The 27589-nt window shown below is 36.9% G+C and overlaps 1 protein-coding gene and 1 long non-coding RNA gene across 2 annotated transcripts; both read left to right on the forward strand.

The window, feature by feature from the left end:
• Positions 1-26112, forward strand: LOC121427890 (mucin-3A-like). The gene is made up of 22 exons (XM_041624463.1): positions 1-2914; positions 3633-3815; positions 5427-5531; positions 6158-6346; positions 6805-6993; positions 8141-8227; positions 10202-10396; positions 10705-10905; positions 11361-12620; positions 12894-13082; positions 13195-13389; positions 13831-14019; positions 14728-14916; positions 15462-15551; positions 16862-17056; positions 17825-18025; positions 18851-19906; positions 21423-21583; positions 22703-22763; positions 24628-24840; positions 25371-25690; positions 26080-26112. The coding sequence occupies exons 1-22, from the start codon at positions 1-3 to the stop codon at positions 26110-26112; spliced, it is 8415 nt and encodes a 2804-aa protein (XP_041480397.1).
• Positions 26113-26186: 74 nt separating this feature from the next.
• On the forward strand, positions 26187-27589 carry LOC121428145. Its single transcript, XR_005971740.1, has 3 exons — positions 26187-26375; positions 26679-26839; positions 27508-27589. It is a non-coding gene; the product is annotated as an uncharacterized LOC121428145 (long non-coding RNA).

Raw genomic sequence — 27589 nt, forward strand, 5'->3', positions numbered from 1 at the left:
ATGGATGCGTCAACCGAAACTTCAGCTGTGACAGACTCTTCCGTGATCCAGACGAGCTCTGCTCCATCGTCAGATCAGCCAACTGATGCAGTCACGGCAGAACCTACTAACCCTACGGAAGTCGTTTTTGTTACAAACACAACCGGTACACCAGCCCTGCAGTCTACCATGGTGACATCTGCCACCTTATCAACCGATCAACAATCTTCAACTCTTAATTCGAAAAATACTGAATCGCAAACGGAGTTGATAACCGATACATCGCCGGTACAATCAATCTCATTTTCAACATCAGCTGGTGTCATGACAGACGTGGCAACTCAGACTAGAAGTGAAGAAACGACTAAGATAGTTTCTAGTGACACGACTCAGGTGAAAACTGATGACATCACTCAAATAATAACTTATACAACGACTAAAATCGCTACAAACGAACCGGCTCAGATCACAACTGATCATGCTGATGGGATGACTCAAATTACAACTAATGAAATGACTCAGATCATGACTGATGAATGGACTCAGGCGACATCTGACGTAACAACACATATCACATTCGATAAAATGGCCGTGAGTACAATTGACAGACTTACTGAAAGCATTACTCAAATTAAAACTGATGAAACAACTAAAATGACGACTGATGAAAAGACGAAAATCACTACCAAAGAAACGACTCAGACCGAAACTGATGGAATGACTCAAATTACCGCTGATGAATCGACTCAGATCACAGCCGATACAACGGTTCAGAGTACACATGACGAACTGATTGGAGGAACTACTGAAATAATGACTGATAAAACGACTCAAATCAGTTTCATATACCCAACTGAGATCACATCTGATAGGATGACTAATATTAAAACTGATGGAACGATTCATATTTTGACCGATGAATTGACTCAGGTGACAACTGACGAAACTGCACAGATCACAAATGATAGTATGACTCATATTATAACTGATGGGACAACTCATATCTTGACCGATGAATTGACTCTGGTGACAACTGACGAAACTGCACAAATACCAACTGAGGGTTCAATTGACAAACTGACTGACATCATTACACAAATACAAACTGGTGAAACAACTAAAATGACGACGGATGGAACGACTAAAATCTATAATAAGGACACAACTCAGATTACAACTACTGGAATGTTTGAAACTATGACAGATGAAACAGGTACAAGTATACAACTGACAACTGATCAATCGACTCGGATGAGAACCGATCAAACGACTGAGATTACAAATAGCAAAATAAGTGGTGGAACAACTCTTATCACGACTGATGAAACGGCTCAAATCAGTACCCAAGAATCGACTCAGATAACGTCTGACGGAACGGCTCATGTTACGACTGATGAATCGACTAAGATAACAGCCGATACAACGTATCAGACTACAAATGACAAACTAATTGGAGGAACCACTAAAATAATAACTGATAAATCGACTCAAATCAGTTTCGAATACCCGACTGAGATCACAGCTGATAGTATGACTAATATTATAACTGATGAGACGACTCATATTTCGGCCGATGAAATGACTCAGGTGACAACTGACGAAACTGCACAGATCACAACTGAGGGTTCATTTGACAAACTGACTGACATCATCACACAAATACAAACTGGTGAAACAACTGAAATGACGACGGATGGAACGACTAAAATTAATACCAAGGACACAACTCAGATTACAACTACTGGAATGTTTGAAACTATGACAGATGAAACAGGTACAAGTATACAACTGACAACTGATCAATCGACTCGGATGACAAGCGATCAAACGACTGAGAGTACAAATAGTAAACTAACTAGTGGAAGAACTCATATCACGATTGATGAAACGGCTGAAATTAGTACCCAAGAACCGACTCAGGTAACGTCCGAAGGAATGGCTCATGTTACAACTGATGAATCGACTAAGATAACAGCCGATACAACGGTTCAGACTACAAATGACAAACTAATTGGAGGAACCACTAAAATAATAACTGATAAATCGACTCAAATCAGTTTCGAATACCCGACTGAGATCACAGCTGATAGTATGACTAATATTATAACTGATGAGACGACTCATATTTCGGCCGATGAAATGACTCAGGTGACAACTGACGAAACTGCACATATCACAACTGAGGGTTCAATTGACGAACTGACTGACATCATCACACAAATACAAACTGGTGAAACAACTAAAATGACGACGGATGGAACGACTAAAATCAATACCAAGGACACAACTCAGATTACAACTACTGGAGTGTTTGAAACTACGACAGATGAAACTGGTACAAGTATACAGCTGAAAACTGATCAATCGACTCGGATGACAAGCGATCAAACGACTGAGAGTACAAATAGCAAAATAACTAGTGGAACAACTCATATCACGATTGATGAAACGGCTCAAATCAGTACCCAAGATCCGACTCAGAAATTATCGGTTGGAGTGACTCATGTTACAACTCTCGGGATGACTCAGATTATGACTGATGAACTGGTTCAGGCTACAACTGACAAAATTACCGAGATAACAGCTGACAAAATAACTCAAAGTACCATTGACAAATTGACTGATATTATCACCTTTCTCACAACTGATGGAACGCCTAAAATCACAACAGACGAATCCTCTTTTGAAACAACCATGACAACTGATGAAAATAGTCAGTTAATAACTCACAAAATGAGTGATCAAACGACACAGAATACAGCGGGGACACCAGACACATCAACAACCGAGGACACACTACTTGCTACAACCGATGAACCAGCGAATGCACCAGCCACGAGTCGTACAACCAAAATGACCACTGATATCCTGTTGACCACCGATCAGAAAATGGAACCTGTTATAACTACCATTAAACATACAACAGCCCTTGTAGGTACGTTAACTTATTATGGGAAGACGTTTCAGTTAGGTAAAAAGGAAAAAGAAAAAAGAAAGAAAATTATATCGTTACCATTAAATGAAAAAAAGATGATACAAATGATACGAAAGTTTCGTATTATTCGTATATGATGAGATTCGTATCATTCGTATATTATGATAAGCTTCGCATACGATACGACAGTATTACAGCCATTGTTTGAAAAAATTTATGTCATTTACAATATCCTGGAAGAAACAATGGTCCGTTTTATAAAGATTAAGAACTGCATTAATTTTACCTATTTCGTATGAAGCTACCATGGAAATCTTGATTGGGTGCTGAGTCCCGTTACCATGGTATTTTGAATAGCAAAGCGAACACTTTTGGTTAAAGCTGCGCTCCTACTGTATCGAATGCCCTGCCCGACCTCATGATCTGTTAGATTTCTTTATTCCATTTTCGTGCTTTTTTTCAGCTGTTAATTTAATTAATGTTTATTTCAATGCTCCTACCTGCGAATAATCATTTAAATTAACTACATTGAATAAGTACAAACACATGAACTTTCACGTATTTTAAGCAGATAAAACCATTTTCATTGTAAATTTTGCACCATTGCAACATATTAATTATTGGTACATCTGAGATTGATGAGGTTTGTTTGTTACATAATTCTTTTTGGTTTTAATTGTATTAAGACTCTGTTGCAAAGACACTTTTTTATTCCCAGGTTGCATAATGCCAGTCGATCTCGACCCTGACATTTACCCAAGTATGAGGAAGGACCGATATGACGTAAGTGACTTCATCATCCTATACTGTCCACCCCCTCCTTATGTCTTCTCTGGGGAAATATTCTCTCAGTGTACAGACTTTGGATGGGCACCAGATTTCTCCGCAAACGCGTGTTACGGTAAGATGACGCAACGCATTGGAAGGATTGTCGGAAAAACGGCAGTAATGAACAAGGGTTAAAAGTCAAGTCCACCCCAGCAAAATGTTGATTTGAATAAATAGAGAAAAATCAAACTAGCATAACGCAGAAAATTTCATCAAAATCGGATATGAAATAAGAAAGTTATGGCATTTTAAAGTTTCGCTTATTTTGCACAAAACAGTGATATGCACAACTCAGTGTCATGCAGATGAGTCGGTCGATGATGTCCATCACTCACTATTTCTTTTGTTTTTTTATTGTTTGAATTATACAATATTTCATTTTTTTACAAATTTGAACACAAGGACAGATTTGACTGAACCATATAGTATAAAACAATTGTAATTGTACATTTTCAGGGAGGAATTAATCACTGTTTCACTGACTTGACAATGAGGAGAAAATTATAATATTTCATATTTCATATAATAAAATACAAAACAAATAGTGAGTGGATGACGCCATCAGTCTCCTCATTTGCATATCGACCAGGATGTGTTTACGACTGTTTTGTGAAATTAAGCGAAACTTAGAAATGTCATAACTTTCTTATTTTTGCATCAGATTTTGATTAAATTTTCAGTGTTATGCTTGTTGGATTTTTTCTCTTTTCATTCAAATAAATTGCTTGTTGGTGTGGACTTGTCCTTTAAGTAAGCTTCTTAAAGGTCAAGTCCACTCCAAGGCCAGAGAAATACTGATTTGAATGAATAGAGAAAAATGCAACAAGCATAACGCTGAAAATTCCATCAAAATTAGATGTTAAATTAGGAAGTTATGACATTTTAAACGTTCACTTATTTTTCACAAAGTAGTTGTATGAACAATTTAATGACATGCAAATGAGAGTCGATGATTTCACTCACTCCCTTTATCATTTTTTTATATAGATGTAGTCATACTATATTCAAAATGTTACAATATTAAAGGACTAACTTGACTGAACCATAAAATGGTAAAATGAAATTCCATATGTTCAGGGAGGAATAGAACTTCGCTTGATGAGGAGCAAAATGGAACATTCAAATTCAAATTATCTATTTCACTTCCATCAAACAAAAACAAATTGTATGTCATATATAAACATAAATATTGGTATCCGATGCCCCCCAAAATAATAGTACATATGTTGTGAAAAAAACACTTAGACAATTTGGGAAACACATTGTAGGTTTTAAATATGTATACTATTTTTCAATAGGAATTAAATTAAGATGGAAATGGAGGGACCCACTAAAACATTCCATACCATAAAATGCAAAATAAATAATGAGTGGGTTATGTCACCAATCCCGTCATTTGTATACACACTAGGACGTTTTATTCTTCTTCTTTTTTTTTTTTTGGGGGGGGGTTGTGAACTTTTTATTTGACATTGGATAGTGGTTATTCTTTCTTAAAACTGGACTTTGTACCATTTCATATACTCAAAACAGATATTTCAAGTGAAAAGTGCAATGTATTATATCTGATCACGAAAGTTAGTCATAATCTGTATAAACTTTGTTTATGTCATATGTGGTTTCTTAGCCATGCATGCCCCATTAATTAGGACATCTATAATTATGTTATGTTTCCCTTTTCCAGCCCCCTGTTCTGCCCCTGGAGTACCAGTCTATCTAACACATGGAGATGCATCATCTGGAGAAAGGAAAGATCAGTATGACCACGGAACCACATTGGTGTTTTCTTGTACTACTACATGGCGAGTACTGAGCGCTACGCCGAATCCCACTTGTCATGACGGAGCATGGGTTGGCCTAGATTTTCCAACGTGCGAAGGTACAAAGAAATTATATATATAAAGCGGATGTACAATCACAATCACACGTATTTTTTTAAGGAATAAAAAAGGTTGTTTGCCCTTAGAACATCAATGCATGTCGCCTAGTGTAACATAAACTAAATGCAAATAGCAAACTTTCCATTTCAATATGTTCTATTTCATACTCAGGGCAGTTCAACGTGCCAATATATCATAATTCCAAACACAAAGAGCCGTACTGCCCCCTATGGGGAGCTGCTTATTTGGTTGGGACCTGACTGGATGTCGAATACCTAAGGCTAATTATTGTTAAAGTGCAAATAGCGCGTTTATACATTCAGACGAAAAAATATATATGGTTCATAATTACTATTGCATATTTACTATTGGTATGAGCTGAATTTGGCACTTGTTTATACAACCTGTCCCTGTATACAATACTCACCCAATTGGTTGTTTGAGATTCAATAGTCTACCCGATCTTATTTTTTTTTAAGTTTATCATCCCTATCAGATTTCGTTAAACTCCCTTTCTTTCTATTTTAATATCAAGACCCGGTGTGCACCATTCCTATCGATCTGGATCCGGATATCCGAATAAATCCGTCTCAAGCCGAATACATGTTGGACGACCTCATACTTCTCTATTGCCCTCCAGTACCATACGCCACGAGAGGGACAGCTTTTTCTGTATGTACAGAGGGAAGGTGGGAGCCAGATATATCAGACAATGCTTGTTATGGTAAATGATAATTATCCTGCTGACAAGTGAATCGTATAATTCGTATAATATGGGCTCTCTACAGGACAACCCGATTATACAATCGGAAACTGGCAAAACTATATTCGTTTGAAAACAAAATCAATAAACTTACAAATTGTATTTAAATATTTTACCAAGTAAAACAAATGAAAATTTAAATCACTTTTAAAGCAAAGAGTGTGATAAGAATGACAAAGGATTCAAAACAAAATATGCAAGGTTGATATAAATTTTTCATAATCGCATTTTATGAAGGTAATTAAAAATTGCTTCAATTTATACTATGTTGCAACTCTCCGACAATTAAGATTATGTTCGCTAATATTAACAATGGTGTAGTTTATTTTTTTTCAACACCGATTTTAGCTTTACGTTTATGGTTTTTTTCAGACAAAATATTCGTGCATAATGCAAAGTTCGCTATTTTCTTCCGACAGCGCCTTGCGAGGCAATAGTTTCGTCTGGACCATTAGTGTTCACTATGACGAAAGGCCTGGTCAGGGATGACAAGTATACCCACGACTCAGTCTTGTCATTCAGCTGTACCCGCGGAGTGCTCTCTGGACCTGCTCTTCTGACCTGTGTAGATGGGACATGGACTCCTAGTGATCAACCAAGCTGCATGTGTAAGTTATCAAAACTATCTGACTCAAGACGGGTACTTCATGAAACTGTTTGCAAGCTACGAACTTTAATATCGGCTGGTGACCATATCCTCCGCTTAATGATCCATCCGTATGTAACTGATTTGGCACCAAAGAACTTGTCCCAGACGTGCGTATAAAAATGCGTAAATCTGCGAACACACTGGCGCAATTTTCTGACCCCCGAAAAAATTATAGTCATCAATGTATCCGATCCTTAGTCTGAAATTAAAACATTTACAATTAAATGATCATTTTCTTGGGATTGATGTGTTCTCAAGAAGAATAGCAGATCAAGATCATATTGCTTTTGTAAGGTTGAGAAAATTATATGTTTGGAGGTAGAAAATGATCTTAAGTTCTAATTCAAACTCAATTATCAAACTGAAGAGGGAAATAAGTGAACCAGACGCAAAATGAAGAGAACTTAAACCGAAGAAGTCTGGTAGTGCACTGTTTAACATCTGGGCTGATTTGCCTCGGCTAAAATCAAATCATTCTATAATGTACATAAATATTTAAATTAGAAGTAACAACCAATTAAACTAAAGAAAATGGAAGGATCGAACTAAAATGTAAGAACCCAATTCATAAGATAAACCAATAAGGAATGAGATGAGATGACAAAGATGTCTGGTGATTACGTAATAATGGAAGTAGAAACTATGGAGTCAGGTGAGGGATGGAATGAGTGGAACACCTGAAGAGAGAATAGAGAAGGAATGAAGATGACAAAAGAGAATTGGAGGAAAGGCATTCAGAGAAGAATGAATGACAACTGAATATCATGTAACTCAAATAACCTAAGTTCAGACTGCAAGGGCAGTGCTGAAAAGAAATACAAAGGAACTAAAGTCTAGACAGAACAGAAATGTAAAACAGCTGAAGAATTAAAAGTCAAAAGGAATACACAAAATCTGAAAATGACAAAATAATCATCCTATATTTTGAAACATTTTCATTTGTTTTCTCGGGAGGGGGGTTGAATTTTAATTCTATTAAAAAAGTACGCACTGTTAATCATTTAATTTTACATATACGGGGTTTGATTAGTACCATGTAAGACGATTCTCAGCTTTATTTATTGATCGAATACTTCAGCAATCATTTACATTTTGAATTATTATAGTTGCTGGGACAACAGAGGCAGTCACCACATCGGAACCCAAGCCCATCTTCACCCAAGAGTACTTCACTCTTCCACCCGATGGACAGAGTAAGCTAAGCTTCTTTCTTTCATGTTTTGTATCGTTTATACAATATAACCGTGAGTTTTTTTAGTTTTGTCAGACGTGTATCAATCAGATATGATTATTTACGTCTGGGACCGACCTTTAACGTCACCATCCGAAAGACGTGACCAGGGCTCGAACCTCGAACCTCTGCATCAATTTGTAACTTCCCCACAGCTTGGATTACAGGCGCACGCCACAACGCCCAATTGATCACTCATTATAAAAGAAATACTCAAATATCTTTCAATGTCGTTAATGGTCATAATTGTTAACAATGGACTTATTCCTTATAGCGTTGGGTCACACAATGTGCACCAATGAATACAATGGGCACAAGATAATAGATGTCAATGTGAAGATTGAAATATTTTTCCCCAAAAAATACAGCAACAAAAAATACAGCAACAAAAAAAAACAATTGTAAAGTTAGAATTTGACGAGGATTGTCGTGTACAGGATGAAGATTTGTAATTTTTCAATTTGTTTTGATGCTGTTTTTGTTTCATCATGTAAATCGATTTTTATTTAGATTTGAATTTACCGATTGAGGGCGTGTTGCTTTTTGTACAGTCATGGGAAGCATGTCGCTTGTCCGTGGTTATTATTGACTTTTTATCGTGATACGAGCCCAATGACGTAAGTATTATTTTATTTTGAAGTTTATTAGTTATATATCAGAGAAGCCGAGTGACATGCTGAATTGTGGTTTAAGTTATAAGGAAATAATGTGTCTAAGTTGTGTAGGCCGAGTGAATGTGTTCAAATGAAAACGCCGTATACGTGTACATTCATGCACGACGTAATAGAAAGCATACGTGGCGGTAGTCATGGTAGTTGTGTATGAAAGGCAAGCAACTTGAATTTGGCGCCATCGGGCACGTGATGCATGCATAGTCATAAGCCATGTAAACATAACGAAGTAAACGGGAACGCATCCAAAGTCGTAGTTAATTTCCTTTATTATGAAAACCGTTTTACAAAAAGGTGAATTTAGGGTCCATTAATCAATACATGACATTTACAGTATGCTTATTTGATATGACCTTGAAACAATAATTTCAGTTGTAATGCAAGTCGATGTTATTTGCTTGTTTGGAAATCTGTAGACATTATTTGTATGCGTCATGACTTGTTGTCAATTTAGCGTATACAAGTATTGTTTATTCTGTTATTAAATTGCAGATTGAACCAGTCTCATTGTGCTCACATCAACACACTATCATGACTACAGACTCGGTCTGATTCTTGGGTTTGTTTAGTTTCGACGTATCAGACTCCAAAAGGATATAGGGCTTATCGTCTTTAAAGGACAGGTCCATCCCAACAAAAAAATGATTTGAATAGAAGAGAAAAATCGAACAAGCATAACACTGAAAATTTCATCGAAATCGGATGTAAAATAAGAAAGTTATGACATTTTAAAATAAATTTCGCTTGATTTCACAAAACAGTTATATGCATATCCTGGTTGGTATGCAAATGAGGAGACTGATGACGTCAACCACTCACTATTTCTTTTGTATTTTATTATATGAAATTTTCTTCTCATTATCAAATGAAACAGTGATTAATTCTTGCCTGAACATGTGGAATTAGCATTATCTAATTCTATATGATTCAGTCAAGTCGGTCCAAATGTTCAAATATGTAAAAAATGAAATATTGTATAATTCAAACAATAAAAAAAAACAAAAGAAATAGTGAGCGATGGACATCATCGACTGACTCATTTGCATGTCACTGTATTGTACATATAACTGTACTGTGAAAAATAAGCGAAACTTTAAATGACATAACCTTCTTATTTTACATCCGATTTTGATGAATGTTTCAATGTTATGCTAGTTTGATTTTTCTCTATATATTCCAGTCAACATTTGCTGGGGTGGACTTGACCTTTAACTTTTACTGAATTAGGTTTCCTAGCCTCTCTTATGTGCATCTCATATTTTCAGACTGCACAGTTTATCCGACTATTCTTGACACCGACCTCTACGTGATCCCGCAGCAGTCCCGGCTCGACAACCAATTCATCCACGGTGATAGTTTTCTTCTCTACTGCAATGACACCATCTCAACTCCTATGATCTGGTTTACATTCTGTTGGGATTCAAGATGGTACCCTGACCCATCTCAACGATTTTGCTTCAGTATGTTAATTATTAACTCACGGTATATGATTGGGCTGCTAAACAAAACACTTGAAAATCGGCAAAATGGGGCGGACGCTCCAAACACAAATATGCATTAAATGAAGGGGTAGCTATACCACTCTCAGACCTTCTGTGCCGCTTGCTGTTTTTTACCGAGAGAAATAATGAATAAGGACCATCCTAAAGGGAGTCCTAACCATTGGAAAATCCGGGCATTTTTTATTTTTCTATCTTTAATGGACTGTAAATACTACATTGACGTCATCACAGGTTTATGTGAAATATCCCCACTTTCATAACTGCAGGAAGATGCACCGCTCCATCCGTCGCAGACAACGTTCTTCATGCCGAGAGTGATACAGGGCTATCTTCAGACACGTACTATCTTCACGGAAAGAACATCGATTTTAATTGCACCATACCGGATAGATCGACTCTCATCGGACCGAGCTCGTCGACATGCAGTGACGGGGCATGGAATCCCTCAAACGTTCCAACTTGCGAAGGTTCGTCAGGTCGCATGAACTTTTTGATAATATCAATATACTTATCAGACTTAAGGGGTGTTGCAAGAAAATATTTGCAATCAATCGCAAATTTGCAATTAATTGCATGTTATATGCTTGATTTTGGGAACGAAAGTAGACTTGCAATTGATCGCGAATTTCTTGCAATGCCTCATTAGAATAAAATGTATAGAACCATTGGAATGCACAACAAATGCAATGCAATTTTGTAAAGAAAGAGTGCTTAAAGGATTGTTCATGTCTCGGAATTATTAATGATTTTGGAAGGTCCGGGTTGACATATTAATGCAGATAATGATAACAATGATAATAAAAGCACATAACAAATGGGGAAAATATGTAAGGCGCAAGAAGGTTCTGATACATGTTCAAACGCAGTCATAATCTACCAATAGACTCATTAACTTGATCTTGTCAAATTATTATTTTTCCAGTATCTTCTACGACATACAATTATAGGACAACTGCACGGGTCACTGAATTTCCGTTCACAACCACCAAAGACAGTACTCATGATTTTTCAGAGTTCTTAGCGAGTGAAACGTCAAGTACAGCGACTGAAGGGCTTAGTTCACCACAACTCACTGATTTCGCAAGCACAACGAGTTTCGGCACAGAAAAGACACATGCCACAGACCCTCCAAACTGGACTACATTTAATCCCAGCCAGTCAACTGATGGCGAAATCGATGTAACGTCATCAGGAACCGAGGATACTTTGAGTGCCTTGCCATCAGTAGGTCAAACAGGCCAGACAATGGGACTGGGGTCCATTACAACATTCGCAACACATACTACATCTGATGAAACTGACCAATCTTTGCCAGCAACATCACGTATTGACGTTACATTTGGTACCTTGCTCACAGCGGCTTATGACGCTACCAGTGCAGGTATGAGACCTACTTCTGATGAACGAACCGCTTCAACATCATCAAACACCAGAGACATTCCGACTACAGTAGACCCCGTGTCTCGTATGACGTCGAACCGCCAAACAGAGCAGACAAAAGGGCCAACGCACATAACCTCAATAAGAGAACATACTGAAGCTGAACAAACAGACCAACAGACGTCAACAACATCTCGCATTGACGCATTAACCTTTGGTACCTTGATCGCAACGGCGTATGGTGCTACCACCCGAGACATGGGACCTACATCTGGTGGTGGAACGACGGCAACGTCATCAGGCACCAGGGATTCTCTTCATACCTCAGATCACGTGTCTCATATGACACCAGTCCGTCAAACAGAGCAGACACAAGGGATGGCTTCAATTACCTCAGTCGTACAAACGGAATCTGATGATACGGACCAACCGTCGTCAGAAACCTCAAGCATGGGCGTAACCTTTGATACCTTGGTCACAACTGCTTATGGCACTACAACCCCAGACATGGAACATACAACAATGACGATCGCTTCTTCACAAAGCGGTTCAGTGACCGAAACTCTCTCATCTTTTATGACCTCTGTACCACACACACCGACGGAAACTCTCACTCAGATTAATGGAAACCCGACAATGACTACACAATATCTTTACCCCGTGACAACAGGGACATATATGCCTGATACCGTAAGCACATCGATGGAGACTTCCGAACCAACAGAGCCGGACAGAGGTACCACAATGATGGTCTCCACGAGTAAGACATCGGACAAATATCCATTTACAACGGATCGTCAAGGTATATTATATTGTTGGTATCTTAAATCAGTATTTCGTTTAGTACAAATATAAAAGAGGATTGTCCATTTGATTACTATTCTTTCTCATCACACTCAACTGGTTCTACACTTTCCCAGAGGGTTTAATAATCTTTAGAACAAGCATAATTCTTCTAGAAGTCTCAATGTTATGACAGCTTTGACTAATAGATTCTGTTAAGATTCGGGATCATTTCAAAATTCAATATAACATTTAAAATATGAATTCATTTCTATCGCCATGTATTTTGTAGAACCATGGTGCATGCTACCAGTTAACTTTGACCCTGACGTCATATTGAGCTCTACGAAGGATCGTTATGACGTTGGCGATTTTCTCATCCTATCTTGTCCTCCACCACCTTACACTGCTGTGGGCGAGGTATTCTCTCAATGTACGGAGACAGGATGGCTACCCGACATCTCCAGCAAGGCATGTTATGGTAAGGATGTACCAAATATCGTGTTTATTTTTATCTCTGTAGATTCTGTTTGCTTAAGCAAAATTCTACATAATTCTCAAATTCTACCTTTTCTTCCATTATCTTTGTGCAGCTCCATGCTCCGCGCCGTCAGTGCCATCGCATTTAACACATCATGAACAATCCACGGGGGACACACTACCAGAATACAAACATGGTGCCGAGCTCTCCTTCAAGTGTATAGTGACTTCGAAAGTTTTGAGTAACACATCTAGGACAGTATGTGTCGATGGTGTGTGGGATCAACTCAGTTACCCGACGTGTGAAGGTAAGGCTTTCAGAGGGGGATTAATTTTCGAGAGTATTCAGCTTTAAGAACAATCTTATCATGTGTAATCACTGGCAAAACAAAGTTTTCAGAGTTAGTAAATGATATAGAAAAGCAAGGCAATCGCATTATCATTCAATTTAAAATTATATTTTTAGTCAATACCAGAAGGCGATAGCAATAGGACAATTCAGGGGTCGATAGTAAGATTTATCCCGGCCAAGCCAAGTCCTATCTTGTGGGAAAAATTGAATTTGGTCGTCTTTGTTTAGTCACATTTAATTCGCTTAAACTATCAATTGCAAAAATGTGATTACGAACCTTAAAATATTTGATGTATGCCTATAACTTTCTGACTTGCTCTAACTCTTGCTCCCTTTTAGCTACAAGAACTATCCTCCTCCAAATTTGTGAAAGTTTTAACGATCTCTCTCCATATAGCTCCCGTCTGTACTCTTCCTGCTAACTTGGATTCGGATATTCTAGTAAACCCAACGAAAGATGAATATATTCTTGATGATTTTATTCTTCTCTATTGTCCACCCATACCCTACGCGACGAGAGGAACAGCCTTTTCTGTCTGTACTGATGGAGCATGGGTTCCTGATATATCAGGAAACGCATGTTATGGTAACTAATGGCGGCATTTTTGTTATTTCTATTAAAATCCTCAGAAAGCAAAGCTGATATTTAAAAAAAATGATGACATTGTTGGCGAATTTTCCATTAGCCATGTTCATTCATGACTGAGTTTTAACTATCATAATGCATTTTCTCTTTATAGGGCTAAATTAATTTGGGCCAATGACGCCTGTAGTTTCCTGACCTTGCAAGAATCAACGTTTGAAACTATAAAAATATGTATTCGTCCTCAGAGACTTCCTAACATCGTGTTTTAATAATATTCAATTAAAGTATTTGACGTGCCACATTGTTCTTAGAAAAAAAATCTAATTTAATTGGATTATATTTGCAATTTCTGTTTAAGCATGGAATGTATCCTGCACGAAAAAATAGAAAATTGTAATATCAGATGAAGATATGAAAACACATACAAATAAATGAGCCGTATGTTCATGATTTTCTCCCAAGAATGGTCATAAACCAACTGCAGAAAGGTATCCATGTGATTGAAAGTAAACATGGATAAATTGAGGGCAAGTCCATGCTGGTTATCGCGTGTGTGTGTTGTGTTGGCTGCTTGAATGGGAAGGTGTGCGTGTGTAAGGGTGTATTTGTATATGTTTGTGTGTGTGTGTGAATGTGTGAGTGGGATGGGAGGATGAGTGTTTTTTTCACTGCAACAATATATCTATACAATGCCCACTTATTTTGCAGCTCCATGCGACCCACCTTTAACATCTGCACCGTTGGCATACACCCATTCCACCGGTCTGTTCCATTCAGGGATGTATACTCACGACTCTGTGCTGGAATTCACGTGTACCAATGGGTTGTTGACTGGTCCAGCTGGTCTGGCTTGTATCGACGGTGCATGGAGTCCAGATGCATTACCTTCATGTATAAGTATGTGATATGTTTATGATAAGTATGCATCTGCTTCAAACATTACAATGATGCACTACGTTCGGGATCATGATTCACAAAATTTGCAACCCGGCTAGTAATGTCGTCATAAATTCTTGGCACTATGTATATTCACTTAATTATTTTTAAATATTCTTTAGACTATAATGAAATTATTTTGCGTTTGCAATGAAATTGCTTGTTAAATAATTTGCTTGTTAAATCGTTAAATAAATGGAAAAAAAAATGAATTCTGGGTCACTTTCTACGTGGTGACAAATGCAGTGTATCATTAAAAAGCACCGCTGCTTACCGATCTTAATTGTCTTTATCCGTTCAGATAAAGAAATAATGAATAATAAGTGAATATTCTCCATATAGTGATATTTTCCATGCGTTAAGAAATTTCAGCCTGATGAGAAATGCAAAGATTATGTGTAATACTCGATAGTATTATTATTATATTATGTATATATAATAGAATAGAATATATATATATATATATATAAATTTTTTTTTCTTCGTGTTTCATTCACGAATTGCAGCATCTGGAACTAGCGAATATACAGCTTCTACACTGGAACCACAACCCGTATTCACCCAAGAATACTTCACGCTGCCCCCGGACGGCCATAGTAAGATTCTACTAATTTTATCAAGAATCAGCATGTTAGTTTTCTTTACATTGTATATTTTTGCCAACTCTGGTAATTAATGGTTTATTTTATTAGAATTGTTTGAGAAGTTCTTTAAAGAAGTTCTTAACTTTCCCCTCCTCTCGTGCGCCATCACTCAACTAGCAGCGATACAGAAAACAATGCTTACCGGAAGAACTATCAATGGCATTGTCGATTTTGGAGCCTTGGTTTTGTTTCACAAATCTTTTAATATATTTATAACTGATTGATCTTTAATGTACAGGTGATTCATATCTTAAATGTTAGGAAGTATAATTACAACACAAGAATAGTGTCTTTGACGTTGAAGCCTTGATATAGTCCTAAATTTCATTGAACTGGTGGTCACGAATCAGAACGAAAAGTCATCTGGCCCTCGGTCCATTTCTTTTTAATCCAGAAACGGGTATCCTTGTGTTCTGAATTAGAAAAAATACATACGGGCGATTGAAAGGTCAGTCTCAATAGATTTTTACGTGTCTTTTCTAATACTTGGTGCTGTATCTTATGGACGCTATGACGACCCCCAAATCGGTAAGTCGCATTACACATAAATGGAACATAAAGTGTCTGATTACTTTTAAAATCTTCTTTCAAATCAAAACACTTTCACCAATTTCAATACCTGCAAATCATTACCTACATATATAATTCTCAAATAAGACATTTCATTTGGGAGGCAACTTCGAGTCTCTTTTGTGGATGAACAAACTCCGGTTAGTAACATTACAGTCAGTCGCATTACACTTTATCCGCCACCACAAATTAGATGTTTTTAAACCTTTCCCATAATTTATATATTCTTTTTCTTTTAATATGATTTAAAATGATGGCTTTCAGATTATCGAACTGAAAAAACAATAGTTTTCAGTTAAATTGAAATTGAGTAAAAAAAACCCCTATATATCGCTTGATATTTATAGAGAGAGAGAGGGAGAGAGTATATAACTTTTTGCATGATTCATATTCTTCTGTAAGATGCGTAAGAAGAAATAAATAAGAGTGAACTCCCTTTTATATTTATGAACTTCCATATGAGTTTTAATTGAAAATTGTGATTGAGATTTGTTTTTCGGAAATGTCCGCTTTTGCTTCGAATCGCTATATGTATTTAGCTGAGTTGTGATTTTTCAGTGCCTTTCACAATAACAGTTCCATCCCACAGAGAGGTTAGAACTTACTCTCCATGTGAAAGAAAAGAAACATATAAAGTACTATGCTCGCTTTCATTGAGACATTATATATCGCGTTTTTTCTCCCGCTTTCAGATTGCACAACGTATCCTACAATCCTGGACGATGATATATATGTGATCCCGCAGCAGTCCCGGCTCGACAACCAATTCATCCACGGTGATAGTTTTCTTCTCTACTGCAACGATACCATCTCAACTCCTATGATCTGGTTTACATTCTGTTGGGATTCTAGATGGTACCCTGACCCATCTCAACGATTTTGCTACAGTACGCCCTCTATTGTTGAGCATTATGATACAAGAGCTGACGAACCATGCATTGTATTTTGTCATTTTAATTTTAATACGATACAGGTCTACAGTATCTCAATTGGCATATCGATACCATTGTTAAAATGATAACATACCAAACTGGTTCGTATTTTTCCTGACTCTACCATGAATTATTTTTACTTACACAACGACAGGTGACACTTAACACACACACATACACGAAAACAAAATTCTTTAAAACCCCTCATGACTATTTGACTTGAAATTAGTGATTACGAATCCTGGAAAGTGAATATATTTGCACCGTGCCAACAGCTAAAAATTTAGCCTTAAACAGTGCACCACTATCATTGTCGGCTGAGTTCTGGGGAATGGTTTTGGTCTATAGAATGCCCAATTTTGGCATTCTTTTTTGAAAATCATTAACGTTACGTGTGGTACATTTCACTGGACGAACTGCAATATTCATCCGAAAGTTTCCGTAGATGGCGTAGTTGATGATGCAAGACGAAGCTTAACTAAAGAGATAAAACATCATGATTGTGAAAAGAACGTATTCTTAAGTCATCCCACCGATCGGGTGCAACCTTTGAGTGAGTAAATAATATGTAAAATCGTTAATTTGATCTGCCAGAATATTGTTTACATTATTGACGTAGCCCTTGAAAATGGGACTTGGTTTTAAAAATGCAAATGTTATGTAATTGCAAGGGTTTACTATGTTACAGAAATTAAACATTATCCACATCATTTTTAAACACAGGATACTGTAAGGTGCCTGAAGTTCCTCCGGGTGTGCTGCACTTTCTGACTTCAACAGGAAATTCATCTTCGACATTTTATGAACATTCTAGTGAGATCGGTTTTAACTGCTCTTTTGCCACAAGACCCATCCTTCAAGGTACAGAGACCATGGTATGTACAGATGGTTTATGGTCACCTACAGAGGTTCCAACTTGCACAGGTAACACGTTCATTTTATACAATGTTTTACCATGGGGGGGGGGGCTAAAGAATTTATATAATTTTTCTTCACACTGTGGTTTTATGCAGTTTTAATTGATTTTCATTTTTTTATTTATTGTTAAAGTAATGCTTTAGATCGTATTGCTTCACTTTTACACGTTTTTAAATGTTGATGGGCCTGCTGATAAGCAGTCTGCTTGACTGAATGTAAGTTTTACCGTAAATAAAGACAATACAATACAAACAGTCATGACAATGTAGGCAAGTGGGCATATAAAGATTGGTTTCCACAGAAAATACCGAAATATGGCGAGATAAATCAGTCTTCTTACTTAAAAATAGAAGAAGAACATGGTATGCATCACATTTCCGTCATGAGGTATTAAACAGTGGGTAGAAAACATATAGTGTGGAGCATTGTGGCCAAGTGGATTAGTCTTCTGACTTTGAAACAGAGGATCGTGGGTTCGAATCCCAACCATAGCGTAATTTCCTTCAGCAAGAAATTCATCCACATTGTGCTGCACTCAGCCAAGAGGAGGTGAATGGGTACCTTGCAGGAATATATTCCTTCAAATGCCACCACACTGTAAAAGGCTGCGGGGCTAAAGCCAGGGTCATAATAAAATAAGGGTAATAACATCAAAGTCTTTTGGAAGCGCACAGGGACGTTATGACATGATGTGATATGCGCTATACAAGAACTGCGTTATTATCCGTATTATTTAAAAGTATATTACGCATTTGTCATGTTTGTGTTTGCCGCTAAAATTAATGCGCGGTTCTGAATCATGTTTCCCCCCTCTCATTTCGTTTCTTAAAGGAGCATCTACAACTTCATATTCAACTACCTCATTAGCACCAGGGACACCCGATGAGTTTACGGGTGGAACTCGGATATTGACGACGGAGTCGCACATTTCGATAACTTCCGATTCGCCTATTTCTTATTCTGAAGTTGGCTCTAGCGACTATACTACCACTAATGATATCATAACGGTTCACAAATCAACTGATTATACTTATATGGATAAGACTTCGCTGGCAGTTTTGGAGACGAGTGATACGTTTTCAACTGATCCCACAAACGAATGGACAACCAATTTCCGTGCTACCAATGATATCCTTACAACTCTTACTAGTTTTAAGCCACCGCTGAGAACATCCGAGACAACAGGGCATCCAGTAACCAGTGATCGGGCCAGTGATCCCACCACAAACGTGTTGCCAGAAATCAATAGTTCTGCAAAACCTGTTCCAAACTTCCAAACTCCTACCGAAAATACAGGCGTAGGAGAAACAGATCAAACGACAGTCTTTTCGAAAACTATTGGTGTCAGCGAACAGTCTCCTGGAAATCCTCAAACCATACAAAGACTCACAACGGAAATAGTAATGAACACACTAAAACCAGACAGAATCCATTCCAGTTCAGCAACAACAAACCCTACCACCATTGCACAGGAGGAAACCCTTTCGACAAGTAAATTAGACGTTTCCATGAAAGGAACACTTACATCGTTCTCTACCCTTTTTGAAGGCACCACTGACACAACAGAGGGCGCTCCTTCAAGTGACGTGACTGTCACTCCAGGCCTCAGAACTACCTCGCAGTATATCGCAGTCATGTCAACAAGCAATGACATCTCCAGCGATACCTCAGATATCGTACCTACCTCTTTTAATCTTGGTGAGACTACAACAACCACAAACCCTCTGTCAAGTTACCAGTCGACCACCCCAATGGTTCCTGTTACCCCTATTCTTGAAACAACTGTAACGGAAGAAGAATCTACTACAATTTCACCAGACAGGACTGGGCCGTTAACTAAAACAAACATTGTTACAGTTGATCAACAAGGGACTACGGAAGAAAGAGGTATATAAATCTAGTAGAGGTTCATATGGCCTTACATAATTATGACCTTTAACCCATCATTTATTGGCATTGAACCAAAGTGAAGTATTCCAAGTCATAGAGAAATGTTACTTTCAAATTATGTTGCTTGTAAAATAGGGAAATTGCTAAGTTTGCAAATACACCACCACAATTTTTAATGAATTGAGATGACCTGACATGTATTATTTTTTAATGACAGGAAGCGATGGTGACATCAGGATAACACGATATGAATTATTGTTTATACGTATTTACTTATCATATTAATCGTTTTCAATACGAAGATCTCCCGTAGTACACCCTTTAAATGCAAATTAGCTAAACTCGTCTCAATTCACACTCCTCACGAAGTTATAATAGGCATCAGTCCCGTTGGAGTGCCTCTTTACTCTACAGTGAGTATAAAAAATACACTTAGAAAAAATTCCTGTAAAATTATACCTTTTGTAATATCCTAAAGGTTTGTTTTTACATTTTAACATTGGTACAGATCCTTCTAAGCAAATGGCGATATAACTGTCGACAAATATTTGTTGAGCGAGCACCACTTACTTTTGAAAAGTTAGTGAAAATGATTTGCGCAAGACTTTTAAATAGTTATGCGAATAAAAGTAGACCTTAATAAAAAATAACACGTGGAATTTCGCTAGTAAAATTGATTTGAAGATATCTTTTTCCCTTGTTAACTTGTTTCCTGGCCCAAAACACTTCGAAGAGTGCATTGTACCCCACCCCACTCCCCCACACCGAGGCCATCATGACGATATTTGTTTTACACTGAGCTGTGATGTACTTGAAATAGCTTGGACTTATATGTTAACCATTTTCAAGCCTTGGAAAAATGTTAAGAAATAAGTATTGAATGAAAAATGAAATATAAACCCACTTTAAATGATAAAAAACTTAATGAAAAAATGCTGGAGATGTCTGATATTAAATTTTGTTCAGATTCAGTTACATAGGTCCTCAGAGGGTACAGGTTGTGCTTACGAAGTGTTGACCTTTCAATCTGGGTGGCAAAATTGATGCAAAATGCTTAAATATATCCGTTTTATTTCTATTGACTAAAATGTTTGAAGGGCAAGTTTGATTTCGCCTTTACCCCTTGACACAGCGTGAAAACGAGCATTTCTGGGCAAACAGATTTTTGCGAGTAAAAAATGGACAGTGCTCACTCAAGTGTAACATTCTGTCAAAACTTTTACTTTCATTGGATAGATGAGACCCAAAACCAAGATTATATGTGAAAACATTACACACATGTTGTATTTTTTTTTTTCAAGGGCTTTTTCAAAATATAAACTTTTTATACGCAATGTAGAGAGTAAGTGTAAATTTGTATATAATGAGGGTTCCTATGCGTACTTCTACTTTATCTTTCGTCTTTCATCGTATATTCATTATTTTTCAGGTCTTGTTAATTGCCCTTCCGTTGCCATCAACTTTTAAGACAACATATAACATTTCTGTCTTTTTTAAATCATTATTTATGAAGGGACCCAGACAGCTTGGTGGGTAATATTTGCTAGTAGCATAGGAGGGGCATCGCTACTCTGGTTGTTGGCTTCTTGTGGCACCCTCATATTCGTTATCATATCTAAACAGAGACGAAGGAGCGATCACAATAGGTCCGATGCATCAGATTCTAGTGAATGTGTAAGCTAAGTTGCATATCTTTTTTCTGTTCTAGATCTATCCACGAATCTAATCAAACCAAATGTTATGCTGACGCTAACGCTTTTATACTTTTAAATAGGACATAAGAGTTAGCGACGTTTCTGCAATAAATCAGAAGATTTCTAGTAAAAAAAAAACTTTGAAACTGCACGAGACTGTAATAAAGGTATTAATTGTGCGATAAAGCACAGTAAGCATGTTTATGTTTATGGGCATCCATTTTAAATGAACCGGTTAATAATTGGAACAGATTGTATATGATTCCTTTAAATGCTGTCTTTCTACAAAACTCTGCTACTTTCAATATAAACTTCACAATCGGATAATGGGGGTGAACAAACATCTTTACGATATTGGCTTGTCTGAATCTGATTCATTTACATTTTGTTCTTCCTCTGTTGAAAGTATTTCACATCTGTTTTGGGACTGCCCTGTAACTCAACAATTTATTCAAAACTTTCAAACCTCTTATTTGAACAATAACGTGTATTTGAATAAGAATTTATTTTTGTTTGGTTGCCCTGACGCTCAATACTCTACTGGAAACCGTTATATTCTTTATGCTAAATATTTCAATTTTTCGACACGTTGTAAGGGTAATCGGTTGTGTTTTAGCTCTTTTAAGAGCGTATTGAAACGCTATTGTGAAATTGAAAGGGTTCTCAGTCAAAAACACCATAATTTTGTCATATCATTAGATAATAGTACGCATGTACAGTTGTTGTAAACATGTTCGCTTCATGATTCTTTTGTAAATTGAATTGCTTTCGTGTTTGATTTCTGAATAAAATCTTTCTATGAAAGAAAAAAGATGTTTATGATTTTAGAATAAATGAAAACTTGAAATCTAATTAATAAACTTTAAATTAGATACCCTTATTGAATTAACCAAATAACATTCATTATACGAAATGGTTCATGACATTGACGTCAAGTGTGTCCTAATTGGCAATTCATTCGTGTTTTTCAAGTTCGATATTTCTTATAATCCTGCCTGCAAAAATACATATATATTACCAAACATTTGCAATACTAGCTGTATCGATATGCACAAAATGTTTATTTTTTTCTCATTTTTTGTCCAATACATAACTACAGGTCGAGTCCAGCGTTGTATACAACCCAGGCGCAATCATGTACTCAGACCCGGAAGATCCAGGCATACTTCACTATTAGTTGGGAGAAAAACAAAACAGTGAAAGACTTAGAAAATACTTTATGGATAATCCAGAGGGACAAATATTATGAATCAATTTTGAAATGTCCAAATTCATCATTTTAATTATTTGGGTCCTCAGAGGGAGAATCTCTCGGAGCGACAATTAATAGACACGGCACCCCTGGAACACGAAGACGCTTTTCCAACATGCAGTTGATCGCGTTCTTTGGGCTGTTAGCTAGAATTCCTGACCGAATTCCTACGTATGCCTTAAAGTTATGTTTGTATTGCATTTAGATACAATATATATATATCTTATATTTATATTATTCAATGCTAAAAATGACGCCCGGACAATTACTTACATGAGAATCGAGTGGGTTTGCTTTTTAAAGAGACAAGCTTTGAAACACTTCGATCAGTATGTCGAACCCAACATCATCAACACTCGATTGCTTACAAAAGCTAATTTAATATTTAGCTCAAAGTTAAGTTGATTGAAAGTCCAAGTTCGACCAGTAAATCAAAAAGTAAGGCAAAACTGTAAATCTATAACTATTGAAACATTTCATTTCGTTTATTTCCATTTCCAATATTTTCAAAAGAGATACTGTCGAACATCATGATAAACATTCATAATAACATGATAACAGCGTGCTTAAAGTTACTTCGAACTATTTGGCTAGTCGTAGGGTACACACATACATATCTAATACTCTAAATGATTCAAACATTTAGGCAAGGATGCATATCTGAAGGCGAAGTACTTGTGAAGTGTTTAAATCTCCCTGTATTACGCATGCCAATCATTGGAAAGCATCAATCTTTTTTTCCTGAAGACATTGATGAATGATTACGAATGTGCTATTGAATCAACGACCATTGGTCCACCATTCAAACATAGAATCATGGTTAAACACATTCGGCTTGTTAATATTTGTTTGCGTAAGCTTTCCTTTTGAGAACTAAGATAAATAAGTATTATTATTGAACAAATCTCTCCTCCCCAAGAGCATGAAAAGTGTTAACTTACAAATGGATATATACACATGATATTGTAAATAAACATACAATGTGCAATGAAATAGATAAAAAAAAATTCACGATGAGATTACTCTTTGCTTCATTACTTCGTCGAGTCGTTGTCGTGTTTTCCTAAACAAACAAATGAATCCTATTAAATGTATTGTGTTGTTTGATTTTACTGTTTTTAAAGTGTTTAATGAAAATCTGCATGTATTTAACATGTTAAAACTTAACGCGCGCGCGCACACCCACACAAATCTTGTGATAATGTATTACAGGTGATTGCACCTTATTCAGCTCCTGACGCAACTATTTTTCGTTGTTTTGCCGACAGACTTGAGTACCAAATAATAATTGAAAGACCTGTGTGGCCAAATAATATCGAATGTACGGCTGTCACTTCCAATCATAGCAGAGGTGTCCGCATTCATATACAAATAAACCTCAAAGGGTTTTGGTCCAGTTTCTTTCTATATTCAGGTTAAATAATGAGATACGATGAAGCAAATTTGGTTCATTATATTTTCCTCAATTTGTCAACTTCTGCAAGTCGATGGTGGTAAGTGTTTGTTTTTTACTTTTCGATGAATGGTGACCAATATACAGTATTAGTATGTTAACTATCCCCCGTCCTTTTATAACTTCCTTTTCTCTGTCTCTTTTCCCCTACTCCTTATTTCCACTTCTCTTTCCTTCATCCTCCGCTCTTGTCCTCTCTTTATTTCCGAATTCATTCTTTTGACCACAAACATGACAAACATAACATTTTTGTTTTCTTTTCCAAATTAATATAAGTCCAATTAAGGACAACTCTTCGTTCTATGTTCTCACCAATAAGTTTATTTTATTTCTTTAAATATCTTGAACACAGGTTGTGCCCCACCAATCCTAACAGTTCCAGGTTTGTACGTAGAACCAGATAAACCCTATTACGATGACTTTTTCGTGCTGTACATTCATTGCGAACCATCCTACATCAAAGATGGTCATGATTCAACTCTGTGTTTTCGAGATGATTGGATTCCTGACCCGTCTCTCACTGCATGTCATGGTAAGTGGGGATTTTTGATACCCTTTTTAACGAACAAATATGAATAAACCAATATCAGTAACTGCCCACCCTCATACGTTCATGTCCTTTTGAACCACTTATAAACATAAATTTGTCTTTGTTAGAAACATCAGCTTGTTACCTAGTAATAAGTTGTAAAATATGATGCCCGAAAACGGCGTTTATTCAATGCTTCGGGTAGGTGACAGTGTACAAATCAACAGAAACACCATCCCTGTTTCAATCCACAATTATGCTACTCATTCTGCAGTTCATATTCTTTGCTGGAAAATGAAAGTAAATCGATGTCTCTTATCAAATTTTATTTGTGCATGTGTTGTGTGTGTATGTTAATTAAAGTCTTTAATTGTCTTCGTTATCATACTGGCATAACGTTGTCGTTCAATTACTTTTTTATGAATAGCTAGAATAAAAATTAAGGGGGCCAGACATGCGGCATAATTACACCTTGGAGAGTCAACCGCTGTTTGCCCATAAAATCCATATTCTTTTCACACAATATCATACAGGAAAACCAACAACATCGCAATCGAAAACATCATCTATGTCCTCAGCTGAATCACCAGGCATTGATCAGACAATACTAACAACCGAAATCGTCACAACACAGCCGCCAACGCCAGAAATGACAACCTCGTACTCATCTGAGTACCACTCTCCGACGGCTATGACAACCATCGTTATCGATCAAGACCAAACGTCAGGCGGTGTAACTTCTCGTCAAGTTTCATCTTCGTCAAATTATTTTACTTTCTTTAGCGACCTGATCACTTCTACTTCTGCGGAGACATATACTACATTCCCAGCTACATCCGATAAAACGAAAGCAGTATCTTTATTAACAGATGATATTCCGACAATATTGTTTGGATCTCAAACAGATTCAGTTTCAACAGTGCGATCTAGTACGGACAGTATTTCGACGATGTTGTTTGAAACTGAGGCAGATATAACGACAGGCGGTACAAACGAACTGTCAACGATTACAAATCTTGAAACTCGAACAGGTTCAATTTCATCTGAACGATCTAGTACATACGATGTTTCAACAATATACTCCGAAACTCTACCAGATTTAGTAACAACACTCCACTCAAGTGTTTACGACATTTCAACGATACTTTTCGGAACCCATACAGATTCTACAGCAGCAGTACGATCTACTAGTACAGACGATATTACAACTCGAACATATTCATTTCCAACTGAACAATCTAGTACATCAGACATTTCAAGCAAAATACCGCTTAGTACACATCCGGCGGGAACATTAGACACAAATAATTACTCTCAACCCTTGCAATCATCTACCGAAGCAGATAACAAATTTTCAACCATCGGTCCCTCCGACGCTTACTCCGAACAACCATATGCAACGTCGACGGGAGGAGGTGTTCCAGAAGACGATGCCACGACTACTGATGTCGATCAACAGCAAACAGGCTCATTGCGGACTTCAAAAAACCCAACTGAAGAGCACACGGCGACACTGCTAGTGACTTCGCATGGAGGAGGTAAAACAGAAATGGAATTGTAAATCTATTTATGAAAGTTTTATTTTCATATTTCATTTTAAACAAATTATAAATCAAATGAATACAATCATTACAAGTTAACATCATAAAAAATATACCAAGCTCATTACGTCAACTTGAAAAAGACTTATTATAAGAACGTTTCATACAAAATAATGTGTAAAGGATTTGTGATTTATAATTTGTGAAAATGGAGGATCCCACTGAAAGCAAAGCTTGTATATTATGGGCTCCTCATAGTTTCAGAAAAAATTAATGGTTATGTCATTGTTAATCTTTCAGAAGCATATTCTAATTGGTGGGGGATCTTCCTTGGTAGCGTGGGATCGGGAATAATTTTCTGGTTGTTGGTAGCCAGTGTTGGATTCATCTTCACGAAGGTGCTTAAAGAAAGTCGCAAGTGGGATCAGCCGCGGTTCAAGAATGATGCTACATTAGAAAATGTAAGTTAACGCTTAACAACCTGTCAATAATGATAAGAAAAACTTTTATTGACCTTATCAAATTTCTCGATTTACACCCCCGTCCCATTCTCCCTCTTCGTCACTTAAGTTTTCAAATATGATTCTTTTAGGGAAGGGGTTCACGTAAGAATTTCCGGGGTTTCCGTTCATAAATTTACGATCGGCATTGTTCACGTATGGCGGTTTGTTCATGGTTTTTATATTACTTTCTAATGCAAAATGTTATATTTGATTTAGTTCAATTTGATTCTTGATTTTAAATTGTTTTAATTATATAGTAAAACAATACACACTTCCATCTACCCTCTAACTCATACATAACACACACACCCTCACCCTCAAACCCTATTCTCGGATAATCGATCAATTAAGGGGCACATTCGAATTTCGAGGATAGCTTTCACGCTTCCCTCATTTGCATACCGACTGAGATGTGCCTATAACTGTTTTTGTGAAATGAAGCGAAACATTAAAATGTCATAACTCCTATTTTACATCCGATTTTGCTGAAATTTTCAGTGTTATGCTAGGTGGATTTTTCTCTTTTTATTCAAATCAAGTTTTGCTTGGGGTGGATTTGTCCTTTAATAAGCAACGTGATTTGAGCTCTGTCAAGTGTTAAGTCATTGTTTTTCTTTGACCAACAGGCGAACCCCGAGACTAGCATTATCTACAATCCAACGTACAATCCAACGGCTATCACTCATGTGGACAATACGTATCCAGTCA

This window comes from Lytechinus variegatus, chromosome 14 (genome assembly GCF_018143015.1).
Source record: "Lytechinus variegatus isolate NC3 chromosome 14, Lvar_3.0, whole genome shotgun sequence".
NCBI classification, from domain to species: domain Eukaryota; kingdom Metazoa; phylum Echinodermata; class Echinoidea; order Temnopleuroida; family Toxopneustidae; genus Lytechinus; species Lytechinus variegatus.